Raw genomic sequence first — 14,940 nt, 5'->3', positions numbered from 1 at the left:
CCCATGATGCTGAGTAAAACAAGTTTGTATAGTAAATCATACAATAACCATAATCCAGTCAAACTGATCTGATGGATGTATGAATCAGGTTGGACTCATAGTACTCCTCTCCGATGCCTGAATGAAAGCTGATGACACCGTCTGATGTTGGGTCCTTTAATGTACTTTTAATGACTGATTTGCCTCTTTACCCTTCACTACAAACATATGTAGTAGCCATCCTGAGTGGGTTGTAATGGTGATGTTGTGCCTGGTCCTCTCCTCAGGTGACGAAGGCCCCAGGGGAGCCCCAGGGGAGGGAGAGGCTGGCCTGGTGGAGGGTTGGCAGCATGAAGCATCTGGCCATCTCCAAGTGGCTTAGTCAGCTGGGTCTGCCGCAGTACTGCACTCTGTTTGACGAGGAGTATGACGGCGTGGAGGTAAGAGCAGAACTCAGCCTGATTCCCTATGCAGAAACGTACGCACAAGCAAGCACGAACAGACACACTGACACGACACACACAAACGCATACACACTAAAGAGAACACACATAGACACTAAAGAGAACACACATAGTCTGCTGATGAAGCAGATCAGTGGAAAAGACTAACAAAGCACAGCAGTGTGTCTCAAATGACCCACTCAGCCAAAAGCAGTGAAAGTAGTTGTAGCAAAATAAAAACTAAAGTCAACAGAGATGCATTTAATTAAAATCGGATTAATTAACTTTTACCCATCGTCATGGATAGGTTTTGATTTATAGATTACATTTCCTCTGTGAATGCAGTCTGCAATCCTCAAATTCTTCCACAGAGTGATCGATCCAGGGAAAATAAAATCATATAGCAATATCCCTGCCCTGGGAAATCCATAAATTCAACGAGAAAAAAACACCCTCTTACCCTGGATCCCTAAACTGCAGGCCTAAAATACGATTCCTAGTATAGATTTAAAGCTGTGGCCGCCCAGAGCCTGCGGACACTATGTGAGGAATGTGTGTGAGCAGGGCAGAAGTGGTTGATGGTGTGTGAGCCCTGGGCTGTCGTGGTGATGTGTCATGTTGTATAAAGGATTGGAGACAGGCGCAGGAATACGTATTAGGGGGGTTTAATACTCCACCCAAAAATACAACATGCCATGAAAGGCACAGGGATGAAGCCAAAAACAAACACGTATACAAAAAGAAAGGGATGTAACCCAAACAAAAAAGCGAGGTTAAACCTCTAACAAATACACGGGACGAGACCCGTTATGACAATACACGGGACGAGCCCCGTAATAACAAGTGCACAAGTGGTGATCCAAGATGGCGTAGCAGTCAGACGTCTTTTGTCCTCGTCTTGTCATGTCCTGTGTATATATCTTTTTTATCTTTTTTCTTCGCATTTATTTAAAAATATATTTTTCTTAACCTCAACTTCAACATACTCTCCTGCAATCTGGCTCACCCAATGTGGTATGGATCTGCTATTTTCTTTACTTTTGAACCGGAACCCCAACAGAAGCTAGCCAGCTAACTAGCGAGTAGTCAGCTAGCCACTGATAGCGGTCATCAGCTACCTTTAGCCCGGACAACTCACGCTAGTCTGCACAGCGTGACTCAAACCAGAGCAAATCTGACTTATTTTTCTCCATATTTCCGGATTCCTACCGCAAGCTAGCCGCGGCCCGCTAGCCATCAAGAGCATATCGAACTGTTACCTGAAGAGGCCAATCTGAGAAATTCTTTGGCCACTATACCTATTTTTCCAATTGGTCTGGACCCTTTTACCACACAGAGCCCTGCTGATCCATGACGACTGATCTGCCGACGTAACCGCACGAGGGGGCTACAACAGACTTCTAACGTCGCAACGTCCCTCTAAGGCTCTTCTGCTAGCTTGCTAGCCCCGGCACACTAGCTGCCTGAATCGCCGTGTCTCACTGGACCCCTATGATTACTCGGCTACGCATGCCTCTCCCTAATGTCAATATGCCTTGTCCATTACTGTTTTGGTTAGTAATTATTGCCTTATTTCACTGTAGAGCCTCTAGTCCTGCTCAATACGCCTTAGTTAACCCTTTAGTTCCACCTCCCACACATGCAGTGACCTCACCTGGTTTAAATTATGTTTCTAGAGACAATATATATATTTTTTGTCTGTATATTATGCCTTGAACCTATTCTACCGTGTTCCAAACGTACTAGACGACCAGTTCTTATAGCATTTAGCCGTACCCTTATCCTACTCCTCCTCTGTTCCTCTGGTGATGTAGAAGTTAATCGAAGCCCTGCAGTGGCTAGCTCCACTCCCATTCCCCAGGCGCTCTCATTTGTTGATTTCTGTAACCGTAAAAGCCTTGGTTTCATGCATGCTAACATTAGAAGCCTCCTCCCTAAGTTTGTTTTATTCACTGCTTTAGCGCACTCTGCCATCCAGGATGTCCTAGCCGTGTCTGAATCCTGGCTTAGGAAGGCCACCAAAAACCCTGAAATTTCGATCCCTAACTATAAAATTTTCGGACAAGTAAGAATTGCCAAAATGGGCGGAGTTAAAATCTACTGCAGCGATAGCCTGCAGAGTTCTGTCTTATTATCCAAGTCTGTGCCCAAACAATTTGAGCTTCTACTTTTAAAAATCCACCTTTCCAGAAACAAGTTTCTCACCGTTGCCGCTTGCTATAGACCACCTTCTGCCCCAGCTGTGCCCTGGGCACAATATGTGAATTGATTGCCCCCCATCTATCTTCAGAGCTCATGCTGTTAGGTGACCTAAACCGGGACATGCTTATTAACACCCTGGCCATCCTACAATCTAAACTTGATGCCCTCAATCTCACACAAATTATCAATGAACCTACCAGGTACAACCCCAAATCTGTAAACTCAGGCACCCTCATCTCTGCTATCTTCAACCAGGATCTCAGCGATCACTGCCTCATTGCTTGCGTCCGTAATGGGTCTGCGGTCAAACAACCACCCCTCATTACTGTCAAACACTCCCTAAAACACTTCAGCGAGCAGGCCTTTCTAATCGACCTGGCCCGGGAATCCTGGAAGGATATTGAGCTCATTCCGTCAGTAGAGGATGCCTGATTATTCTTTAAAAGTGCTTTCCTCACAATCTTAAATAAACATGCCCCATTAAAAAAATGTAGAACCAGGAACAGATATAGCCCTTGGTTCACTCCAGACTTGACTGCCCTTGACCAGCACAAAAATATCCTGTGGCGTACTGCATTAGCATCAAATAGCCCCCGTGATATTCAACTTTTCAGGGAAGTTAGGAACCAATATACACAGGCAGTTAGGAAAGCAAAGGCTAGCTTTTTCAAACAGAAATTTGCATCCTGTAGCAAACTCCAAAAAGTTCTGGGACACTGTAAAGTCCATGGAGAATAAGAGCACCTCCTCCCAGCTGCCCACTGCACTGAGGCTAGGAAACACTGTTACCACTGATGAATCCGCGATAAATTGAGAATTTCAATAAGCATTTTTCTACGGCTGGCCATGCTTTCCACCTGGCTACCCCTACCCCGGTCAACAGCCATGCGCCCCCCACAGCAACTTGCCCAAGCCTCCCCCATTTCTCCTTCACCCAAATCCAGGTAGCTGATATTCTGAAAGAGCTGCAAAATCTGGACCCCTTCAAATCAGCTGGCTAGACAATCTGGACCCTCTCTTTCTAAAAATTATCTGCAAAAATTGTTGCAACCCCTATTACTAGCCTTTTCAACCTCTCTTTCGCATCGTCTGAGATCCCCAAAGATTGGAAAGCTGCCGCGGTCATCTCCCTCTTCAAAGGGGGAGACACTCTAGACCCAAACTGCTACAGACCTATATTCACCTACCCTGCCTTTCTAAGGTCTTTGAAAGCCAAGTTAACAAACAGATCACCAACCATTTCGAATCCCACCGTACTTTCTCTGCTATGCAATCTGGTTTCCGAGCTGGTCATGGGTGCACCTCAGCCACGTTCAAGGTCCTAAACGATATCATAACCGCCATCGATAAGAGACAATACTATGCAGCTGTATTCATCGACCTGGCCAAGGCTTTCGACTCTGTCAATCACCACATTCTTATCGGCAGACTCAACAGTCTTGGTTTCTCTAATGACTGCCTTGCCTGGTTCACCAACTACTTCTCAGACAGAGGTTAGTGTGTCAAATCGGAGGGCCGGTTGTCCTGACCTCTGGCAGTCTCTATGGGGGTGACACAGGGTTCATCCCTCGGGTCGACTCTTTTCTCTGTATACATCAATGATGTCGCTCTTACTGCTGGTGATTCTCTGATCCACCTCTACGTAGATGGCACCATTCTGTATATTTCTGGCCCTTCTTTGGACACTGTGTTAACAAACCTCCAGACAAGCTTCAATGCCATACAACTGTCCTTCCGTGGCCTCCAACTGCTCTTAAATGCAAGTAAAACTAAATGCATGCTCTTCAACCTATCGCTGCCCACACCTGCCCGCCTGTCCAGCATCACTACTCTGGACGGTTCTGACTTAGAATATGTGGACAACTACAAATACCTAGGTGTCTAGTTGGACTATAAACTCTCCTTCCAGACTCACATTAAGCATCTCCAAAATTAAATCCAGTATCGCCTTCCTATTTCACAACAAAGCATCCTTCACTCATGCTGCCAAACATACCCTCGTAATACTGACTATACTACCGATCCTTGACTTCGGCAATGTCATTTACAAAATAGCCTCCAACACTTTCCTCTGCAGTGATTTGACGTTATGGTAAAGGGTTAATGGACATAGGTTTGGATCAGAGCTCAAAAGAGAGAAAGTTGTACCTCATTCATGAGAACAGGGTATAAAACATGACAGTAGCGTCTGGCCTCAGGGCCGCTGCCATTGATATTTTTTCCTGTAAAGAGACACTATGACCCAGAGCTGTAGACCGTTAAAGTAGACATCAGAATGAGCCTGTCAAGAGTGTCTTAAGGTTCCTGGAGAGACCTCGTCAATAAGAGGTCCTTAGCTCCCTGACTCATGTCAAGTGATCCAAGGCCTCCATATTGCTGCAACTTTTTGTTTTTTGTAGTCTGTTGTCTGTGGTCACAATTACCTCATCCCTTTATTTCACTTCTATTTTGACAATATGTTATTAGATGATGAACCTACAGTATCTGATGTCTTAGCAGCTTACAGATATACAGTATTTGGTACAAGCAAAGATGTGATTCACTGTGATGAGCTTGTTCAGAACATGCTCATCATGTACTTCAAGAGCTTATATCCGCGCTAAATCACCCCAGAACCACCAGAGAAATAACCCAAATAGTTACGACAAAGGAAATACACTGATCATCTTTTTTAGAATGCACATTTAAGTCCATGGCTCTGCAGTGCTGTTCAACAGACCTTTTAAACACAGGAGAGGGGATCCACCTGTTCCCTCATTATAAAACATACCATCCTATGTGTGAGGACTTCAAACAGGCTTCATAAAGTTGCCGAGTTGGCCTCTAAAAGCCTTTTACAGTAAGTGACACAAAACCTTGGTAGGGTCACATGCCTATGGTCATGGATAGACAGTGTTCCCCACGTTAATCAGGAAGGACAGGAAGGCTATTACAACCTTCTATCCCACCATTACAGAGAGTAGAGAGAACTCTTTGGATCTCAACATACATGAGTGTACCTGACTTTATTATTCACTCAGATCAATGGCTGTTAGATGTTGGATGCTGCAGAAATGTAGCTATTTCAGCCATGCTAATGAAGGCCCACAATGCCTCAGTCATGTGAAACAGAGATTATGGAGCGTGCTAATGAACCTCCTTAACTGCTCCATTATTGGCAGAATTAAGTGAGAAAAGAGAGAGAGTGGGGGATACAAGTTTTTATCAAATTTCTCTAATGGACCTTCTCTTTTAGACTGAGTCTACACTGCAAAACCTAACCCTATAATGCCACACAAGTTAACTGTCCTAGGGGTCAAACCAGTGATAAAACATACACAGTGTATGTGGTGAAATATGCTACAGTTATAACACAGGCGTGCTTTAATGCCTGTCTATCAACCATTGGAGAGCATCCATCAGCCAGGAGATTGTCTGTGACGTCTCTCTGCTCCAATGCTGCCCAGACAGGTGAGAGAGATGAGGGGAGACGCATGACTGCATGGCTGCCTTCCTCTCTTCGTTTCTGCCTCTCTGGCTATGTAGCCCTGATAACCAGCCCTGTAATGAGAGTAATGGGGAGATATCAGCACTTCTAACAGTCTATGCTTCTCACTCCCTGGGGACACGTTCTGCTACATCTCACCACATTCCAACGCTGGTGAGCGTCAGCGTTACATTAACAAACTGCCAGTCATTCAGACCTGCCGGTGCTCAAATATCCAGACAAGAAAACAACAACTCAGACCAAACCACAACTCCGCACGCCACCCCCTGACAAAGATAACTATTAAAATATCTGCTTGAGGAATGTATTGAAATGCCATGGCATGGTTGAATAATGCACTGGAGAGTCTTAAGGATAGGCCAAAGGGCTCTTTTTGGCTATTAATGTCAGCTTTGTCTGCAAGTGGGTAAGAGGGTGTGTAACTACTAGGGGCCTCTATGGGTAAGCACTGCACACCTAGGAGCCGTCATCGGATAATGGACCCTTACCAGCATAGGGCTCCCATTGCCCTAGTGGAGACATTATCTGGATACCCAGACAGACACACACCAGCCCACCAGTCTGGTGGGCCCCCCATTATAACAAAGGCAGGACAATGCAGAAGTATGCTTGGTGAACACAGAGATCCTGGCTGAGATTCCACCGCTACACAGATAACAGGGACAAAAACTCTAATGTACCGTGGTGGAAAAATAACTCTGCTGCCTTAAAACAATCTGGTCCAGATCACTGCTCCATTGCACAAGGGATGATAAAGGCAAAGCAAACAGGAGAGCTGAGAATTTGAAATCTCCATGTTGTTGTTATAATGAAAATGTTATTATCATGTGACTAAAGCGAACTTGTAACTTCACTTGCATCAAGAATATATGATATGAATGCTCTGTCATTATTTGTAAGCTAACCCTGATCTCACAGAGAAAATGAACCCATCATTTCCTCTGTTTGGATATTTCAGTATTGTTAACACAAGCTCAAAGGCATGTTCCAAACAGCAGAAAATATCTCCTAACCAAACCTATAATTAAACTGGTCTGTTTTGTCTCTCTGGGGATCAATGCATGCTGGCACTCTGAGGAAAACAAAGTGGTGTTTGTGAGCTCGCCATCAATAATGTATTGTTTTGAAACAAGCCCCTGGTTTGAAGTGTAAGAAAGGGCACCATCAGCAGCAGCAAAGTGGCAGCCCAGTAATGACAGGCAGTGTATGGTACTGGCCTGAGTAGATTAGGGAGAGGAGAGGACACACTCCTCAGTTTGGAGGTAGGGGAAGGTGTCCTTGCCTGTCTGAAAACTGTCCTGTCTAGCTCCTGAAGAAGGCTGACACAGCCAAAGTGTTGTCTGCATTATGGTACAGTTTGGTACACCTTGCGGGCATTCCTTCTTCATATAGTCTAACCCTCTTCCCATCCATCTGTGTCTCTCCCTGCAGGACCTGTTGCACGTGAATGAGCTGGACCTGCTGGAGCTGGGGGTCCATAACCACCTCCACCGCATCCACATCCTCACCAGCATCCAGACACTGCAGGAGAGGGAGAGGAGGAGAGGTCAGTGGCACAACATCATCTCTGGTAGTTGCAGGCAATGTTATCTTCCTATACCAAACCTGTTGATGAAAAATATACTTTGTTATGGTCTGTTCACATTATGAGCCACTGTTGTTGTGACTCAAATCCAGAAAAGTAATTCCCACTGAAACATTCCCAGTCCCAGTCATTCCCATTGAAAGCCTCAAGATTAAACCGTAGATTTTGAGCTGTTGTTTGCTAAATGCTAAATGCTATGCAATGCCAAGCATATGCCACATAACACCCACCCAATGCACTTACACTTGTTTGGATGTGAAAGGAAAAGTGGTAGTGTTTAAACAAGAGAAGTGTCTTTCTCTTCCAACACTCACACGGCTGACCAAACAGGAGCAGGCCTCATCCGGCCCATCATACTGTTTTCACAGACTGGCTCAGACCCTGCTCGTCTGGTTCCCAGCCCTCCCTCTCTGCTTCCATCCCCTCCCATCCTGACCTCTGTTTGTGTTGGGCAGCACAGGCCATGTAATGCGTTTGGAAGGTTAGAGAGGATGGCCATAGTAGGGAACAAGCCCACCGGCACTCTCTCACTGGCTACTGCCACCCTACGGCCCCACCTCACTGGGCCAGGGTTCAGAGGATAGCCCCCCTCCAGTGAAACAGTGTTGTGCTGAATAGTAGCTGATACTTTCCTTACAGTCACCAGGGAAAACGATGTGCCCTAGTTAAAGGCTAAAGACTTCCTGGTCATCTGAGTGAATAAGCTCCGGAGTCCTCAAGACTCATCAGTGATTAATTAGGATATTCAACAGATTTCATGTTTTTCTTTCTTCTTCTCTTGTTCTTATCCCTTGACGCCACCTGTAAAGACAGACAAAGGTAATAAGGTGTTCAGCTGTAAGTCATGAAAGCACCAGGAGGCTGATGGCAACATATAGGGATTACTGAGATAAGACAGACAGGCATCTTAGGCCTGGGAACAGGAGTGGAAATCAAAACACAGCCTCATTTACTGTAGACACAGGTACTGTGTCATGCATAGGCATACTTCCAGGGTTAGTGCAATCAAGGATCCTTGGATGTCCCTACCCTAAACCCTAACCTTAACCCCCACCCTGACCTTAACATTACCATAACCCTTACCTAACCATAATCCTTACCTTAACCATTTTAAATTTCAACTTCAATGGGGTGACGTCACAACACAGCAACCACGGTGGAACACACGCACGCAAGCAAGCACGCGCACACGCACGCACGCACACGCACACGCACACACACACGCGCACACACACACACACACACACACACACACACACACACACACACACACACACACACACACACACACACACACACACACACACACACACACACACACACACACACACACACACACACACACACACACACCAGGTGATTATACAGGGTCTAGCCAGGCAGCTGTAAGAGTTGGAGCAGCGGTGGCTGCCCTGGGGCAGGTGTCCTGCTGTGTATAATTAACTCTGTAGAAAAGTGGGGATGAGGTTTCCGTATGGATCATAGACAGGCCGCTGCTTGTTTACAATGCATTATATGCCGACTCCCTACTGGTGGTATGGTTACTACCAAGTGTATGACATTTGGTTTGGGGCAATTTGAATTCTTTATTCTAAAAGAGTGTTCATGTAGGGCAATATTCCATTCCTAACAAAATACACTTGCTTTTTTTTATGTGTCTGCATTAAGTGGTTTTGGGCTGCTGATAAAGGGTCATCAAGTCTCCTGTTGCACCATCCACCCACACCAAAAGTTTAATAGCCTTTCACACTAACAATCAGAAAGACAAACTTGCAGGGAGTGTTGGCTAATGGTGTGTGGATTCAGGGATAGTGCTAAATAGATTAGCCTTCTTCTGTTCTTCTGAATGTTAACTTTTCTCTTTGAGGAGTCTTAGCACAATCAGACAAATATGACATATCCTACACTGTGACTCAGTAGAGTTTAGCAAACGGTTAAGTGGCCTCAAAGCAACGAGTAGAGTGGAATTGACACTTCTGAAAATTATTGGATTTCTATTGAATATCTTTCCAAAGTACTGTACTGAGGTAGATAAACATTTTCAGTGATGCTGGGCCAGTTTCTCACATGATACATTTAATAAAAAGATCATAATTTCTATCATTCAAGGACATTGTCATGTCATGCTTTCTGGAAACACTAGACAAGGGGCAGTCAGACATGGTTTTAACTCAAGACACAGAAAAGGTAGGAAAAATACAGAGGATACGGGGCAACAGAGGACGAACAGCAGAGGGGCTAATGATCTTGGAGCGGGTGTAATGGGTGCGTGCTGGTGGCAGGGAAGTCAGGCGCAGGAGAGTGAACTTAGTATAAACGGAGCCGTTTAATGAATATACAAAAACGCAGAAAACCAAAATATACAAAATATAATAAGAGGGTGAAAAACAGGTCGCACACCAGAACATAACTTGCACCAAACATACAACAGACAATCACTGACAAGGACATGATGAGAAACAGAGGGTTAAGTACACAACATGTAATTGATGCGATTGGAACCAGGTGTGATGGAAGACAAGACAAAACCAATGGAAAATGAAAAATGGATCAGCAATGGCTAGAAGGTTGGTGATGTCGACCGCCGAACACTGCCCGAACAAGGACAGGGACCGACTTCGGCGGAAGTTGTGACAGCGGGGGAGAAGGTCTTGGCTTCCGGGGTAGTAGCCGCGGCACTATAGCTGTGTACCAGCGCCTTAGGCTTGACCTTCTTGGATACCGGTTGGTGCTGCGGAAGTGATGTGGCCCGGGCCTTACTGAACCCCTCCCGGAGGTCTTAGTACTCTGCGGAGCTGGCGGAGAAGTCCGGCGGGCCAAGCCCCTGGAAGATGTCTCAGGGCAGGCAGAGCTGACTTCAGGCAATGAGTGTGGCAGGACGGGCTCCAGCCCACGATGGCACCAGTAGCCCAGTCAATGGAGGGATTGTGTTGCTGGAGCCAAGAGAATCCCAATACCACGGAACCTGCAGAGACTCAACCAGCAGGAATTGGATCGTCTCGCTGTGGTTCCCCGACACTTGTAGGTTGATGGGGGTGGTCTGGTGGGTGACCCGGCCTATAGAGCGCCCGTCCACGCTCTAACACCCATGGGAATGGAGAGGGGTTGAGTGGGGATTCCCAGCTCAGACCCCAAGGTCCACCAGAGTACTCACTCCAACGAATGAGTTATGTCTCTTTAAGGGACAGGTAGACACATAATGACCTGCAGTACACCAATACAGAGAACTCTGGGGACAGCCTGGCCCTGCCGAGCTGCATCGGCTCGGGAAGAGGTGAATTGGCAGTTTCCCGAGGCTCGGGTAAGCTTGGATCCTCATGGGGACTTCTGGAGTTCATCAGATGCAAGGTGGGTTCCCTGAGTGACTATTTGGGGCCGCAATCGGACCTCTTCTCCCTACTACGTTCCCGTAGCCGACCATCGATCCGGATGGTTAAAGCGATGAGTGAGTTGAGATCTGTCGGTAGTTCTCGGGCTGCCAGCTCATCCTTTACCTCCTCCGATAATCCGTGCAGGAATGTGTCAAACAGCGCTTCCGTGTTCCAGGTACCCTCTGCCGCTAGCGTGCGGAACTCCACCTCATAGTCTGCTATGCTGAGGGTGTCCTGCCGAAGCTGGAGTAACTTCTGGGTTCATAGTCTGCCACACTGAGGGAGGAGTCCTGCCGAAGCTGGAGTAACTTCCGAGCAGCCTCTCTCCCGGACACCGGAGCCTAAAACCTTTCTCACCTCCGCCATTAATACCTCCAGACTGAGGCTGATGGCGGATTGTTGCTCCCACACCACCGTGGCCCAGGCGAGTGCCCTCCCAGACATCAGCGTAATGATGTACACTATCTTCAAGTGGTCAAATAAGGCTGCAGCTCGAAAATGAGGGAACACTGGGAGAGAAAGGCCCATCAGGAATATGGAATCTCCATTGTAGCGCTCTGGGAGAGATAAGCGGGGTTCCCGGGAAACTGGGGTGATGGCGCTGCTACCAGCCGGGTTACTGAGGGGCTGGGAGGTTACTGTCATGGTAGGCTGCCTGGTAGGCAACCCACAGAATTGCTCCCGCAATGCGTCCAATGCTAGGTCTTGACGTTTGGCCATGTTCTGGAATCCTTCCATTAATCCGCGAAGCAACTCCTCGTGTCTACTAATGATGGCTCCTTGGCATGGCGGAGCTGGTCTAAGTCTGCTGGGTCAGTCATGGCCAGTTCGTACTATCACGTTTCAGGTAAGACCCAAGTGCAGACTATGTTGACTTAACAATGTTTATTGCAACAACAGGGGCAGGCAAACAACAGGTCAAGGCAGGCAGGGGTCGATAATCCTGAGTAGCTGCAAAGGTAAAGAACGGCAGGCAGGCTCAGGGTTAGGGGCAGGCAGAGTGGTCAGGCAGGCGGGCTCAGAGTCAGGACAGGCAAGGAGGACGAGAAAAGCCAGGAGGACGAGAAAAAGAGAGACTGGGGAAAACAGGAGCTGAGAAAACGCTGGTTGACTTGAACAAATAAGACAAACTGGCCCAGACAGACCAAAAACACAGGTATAAATACCCTGGGGATAAGTGGGGAAGATGGGCGACACCTGGAGGTTTGGTGGAGACAAGCACAAGGACAGGTAAAACAGATCAGGGAGTGGCAGATTGTCTATGTACAGTATTTGTTCAAGTTAATGGCATCCTTTGGAACTCATCTTGTGAACCAGATAAGGGGCCTCATTTGTAAACGTTGCTTATGCACAACATCTGTCCCAAAACATGCATGAGCCAGTTTTCACGCAAAAGTTGGAGTTTATAAAACTGAACTTGATGTGAGAATGTGCTTATCCTCTCTAGGGCATGTGGGACGCTAGCGTCCGACCTGGCCAACATCCAGTGAGATTGCAGAGTGCCAAATTCAAATACAGAAATACTCATTATAAAAATTCAGAAAACAAAACATATTTTTACATAGGTTTAAAGATGAGCTTCTTGTGAATCCAACCACTGTGTCAGATTTTAAAAATGCTTTACTACGAAAGCATACCTTACGGTTAGTTGAGAACATAGCCCAGCAGACAAATCATTACAAACAGTAACCAGCCAAGTTGAAGAGTTACACAAGTCAGAAATAGAGATACAATTTATCATTTACCTTTGATGATCTTCATATGGTGGCACTCAGAAGACATTCATTTACTCAATAAATGTTCCTTTTGTTCGATAAAGTCTCTTTATATCCAAAAACCTCTGTTTTGTTTGCGCGTTTTCTTCAGTAATCCACAGGCTCAAACGCAGTCAAAACAGGCAGACAAAAAAATCTAAATTGTGTCCGTAAAGTTCATTGAAACATGTCAAACGATGTTAAATTCAATCCTCAGGTTGTTTTTAGCCTAAATGATCTATAATATTTCAACCGGACAATAATGTTGTCAATACAAAAGGTAAACAAGAAAGGCACTCTCAAGGGATTGCGCATGAAAAAGCTCTGTGACACGGTAGGGTCCACTCATTCAGACTGGTCTTACTCCCTCATTTATCAGAATACAAGCCTAAAACTATTTCTAATAGTATCTAACTATATCTAGTGGAAGGCATAGGAACGGCAATTTGAATCCTAAGTCAATGGATACTGTAATGGCATTGAATAGAAAACTACAAAACCAAAAAAAAAAAAAAAAAAAACTTCCTGAATGGATTTTTCTCAGGTTTTCGCCTGCCAAATAAGTTCTGTTATACTCACAGACATTATTTTAACAGTTTTGGAAACTTGAGAAACTGGAGTGTTTTCTATCCAAATCTACCAGTTATATGCATATCATATCTTCTAGCAGTAGCAGGCCATTTAATTTGGGCATGCTTTTCATCCAAAATTCCAAATGCTGCCCCCTACCCTAGAGATGTTATCCTCCTGCAAACTTTAGACCATGCGTCACACAAATTGTGGTGGTTGAAGTATTACATGGCAAGAAGGCAAAAGTATCCTAGCCTTGTGCTGGAAAATATGATCACACTCTTATTCATAACAAAAACAAACAGGTAGCTTAATATAATAACAAGATACAATCATTTGCCATTAGTGAGAAGTGCGAAAATCGCTTAGTTTTATCTTCGCATTCTAAAATAATTAGAAATAGTTATCTATTTCCTACTATTTTTTTATTTCCATGATCATTGCAGAATAAATTCCTCATCTTTTCTGACTGTGATGGTTTCACACTTGCAAAATAGCCTATAGGCCTACAACAAGTTAGAATAGGCTACCATTCATCCCATCTCTCATTTAACTGGACCCACTTCACAGTAGTAAATATATAAGCTATTTCAAGTATTTTTCTCTATGTGGTCCGATCTGAAGTGCAGTTTAAGAGTAGACCAGACAGTTCACCTTTTCCATTGATGTTTGTAGGCTATGTCTGAATACTGTAACAACAAATTGTTCAATTTTAAAATATTTCATTTATAAATATAATGGTAACATTTTACTTGACACCAAGCGTTATGACATGGTCATAATGTTTTGCCTTGTGTTTTGTGAGTTTTGACACTCTTATGTAGGTGGTATAACCAGACATAAAACAATGCAATATATGTCAAAACAGGTGTAAATATATGGGCCATGACAGTGTTATGACCATATTATGACAGGTTATGACAAGTCATGTCAGCTGTTATGACATATTATGACATGGTTATGACGCTAGGTGTCAAGTAAAGTGTTACCAACATGGGGTACATGGTACACAATACATATATCATAACCATTGCGGAATAAATTCCTCGCCATTTCTGTCTATGATGAGTTCATAGTCCAGAGGTAGTAATACAACAAATTACCATGCACATCTTTCATTTCATTGGAGTTATAATGCTCGTTCACACGCACAGTTGTACCACAAGTCTGATTTATAAAGGGAGAAATGTGTATGTATGCTTGCGCAAAGTTTACTGTATGAATCTCTATATTTTTATGTGTGCGATGTCACTTCAGTGCACAACGGAGCATTTGAAAGCCAATACAGTGTCAGAATATACACTAAGTATACCAAACATTAGGACCACCTTCCTAGTATTGAGTTGCACCCCCCCCCCCCCCCCCCCCCCCCATTGTGCTCTCCTAACAGCCTCAGTTATTCGGGCATGGGGACTGTGCACAAAATGCAAAGATAAAATGAATAGATTTGCGCTCTTCTCAATAACAGCCAATGATTGCATCATGATATTTAGCTACCTGCTTTTTTGTTAGGAATAAGTTGTCATATATTCTCCCTTTGCACAAGGCT

General features: G+C 45.0%; 1 protein-coding gene across 1 annotated transcript in view; it reads left to right on the top strand.

Moving 5' to 3' along the window:
- Window positions 1-292: 292 nt before the first annotated feature.
- Window positions 293-14,940, top strand: part of LOC139409262 (breast cancer anti-estrogen resistance protein 3 homolog) — an 83,566-nt gene continuing 68,918 nt past the window's right edge. The window contains exons 1-2 of the mRNA XM_071154152.1: window positions 293-419; window positions 7,543-7,657. Of these exons, the coding sequence (XP_071010253.1) occupies window positions 330-419; window positions 7,543-7,657 (205 nt within the window). The 5' untranslated portion in view covers window positions 293-329. The remainder of the gene's footprint in view (window positions 420-7,542; window positions 7,658-14,940) is intronic.

The sequence above is a fragment of the Oncorhynchus clarkii genome, chromosome 5 (genome assembly GCF_045791955.1).
Source record: "Oncorhynchus clarkii lewisi isolate Uvic-CL-2024 chromosome 5, UVic_Ocla_1.0, whole genome shotgun sequence".
Taxonomy (NCBI): domain Eukaryota; kingdom Metazoa; phylum Chordata; class Actinopteri; order Salmoniformes; family Salmonidae; genus Oncorhynchus; species Oncorhynchus clarkii.
The sequence above is the reverse complement of the archived record's forward strand: the minus strand, read 5'-3'. Positions and strand labels throughout refer to the sequence as shown.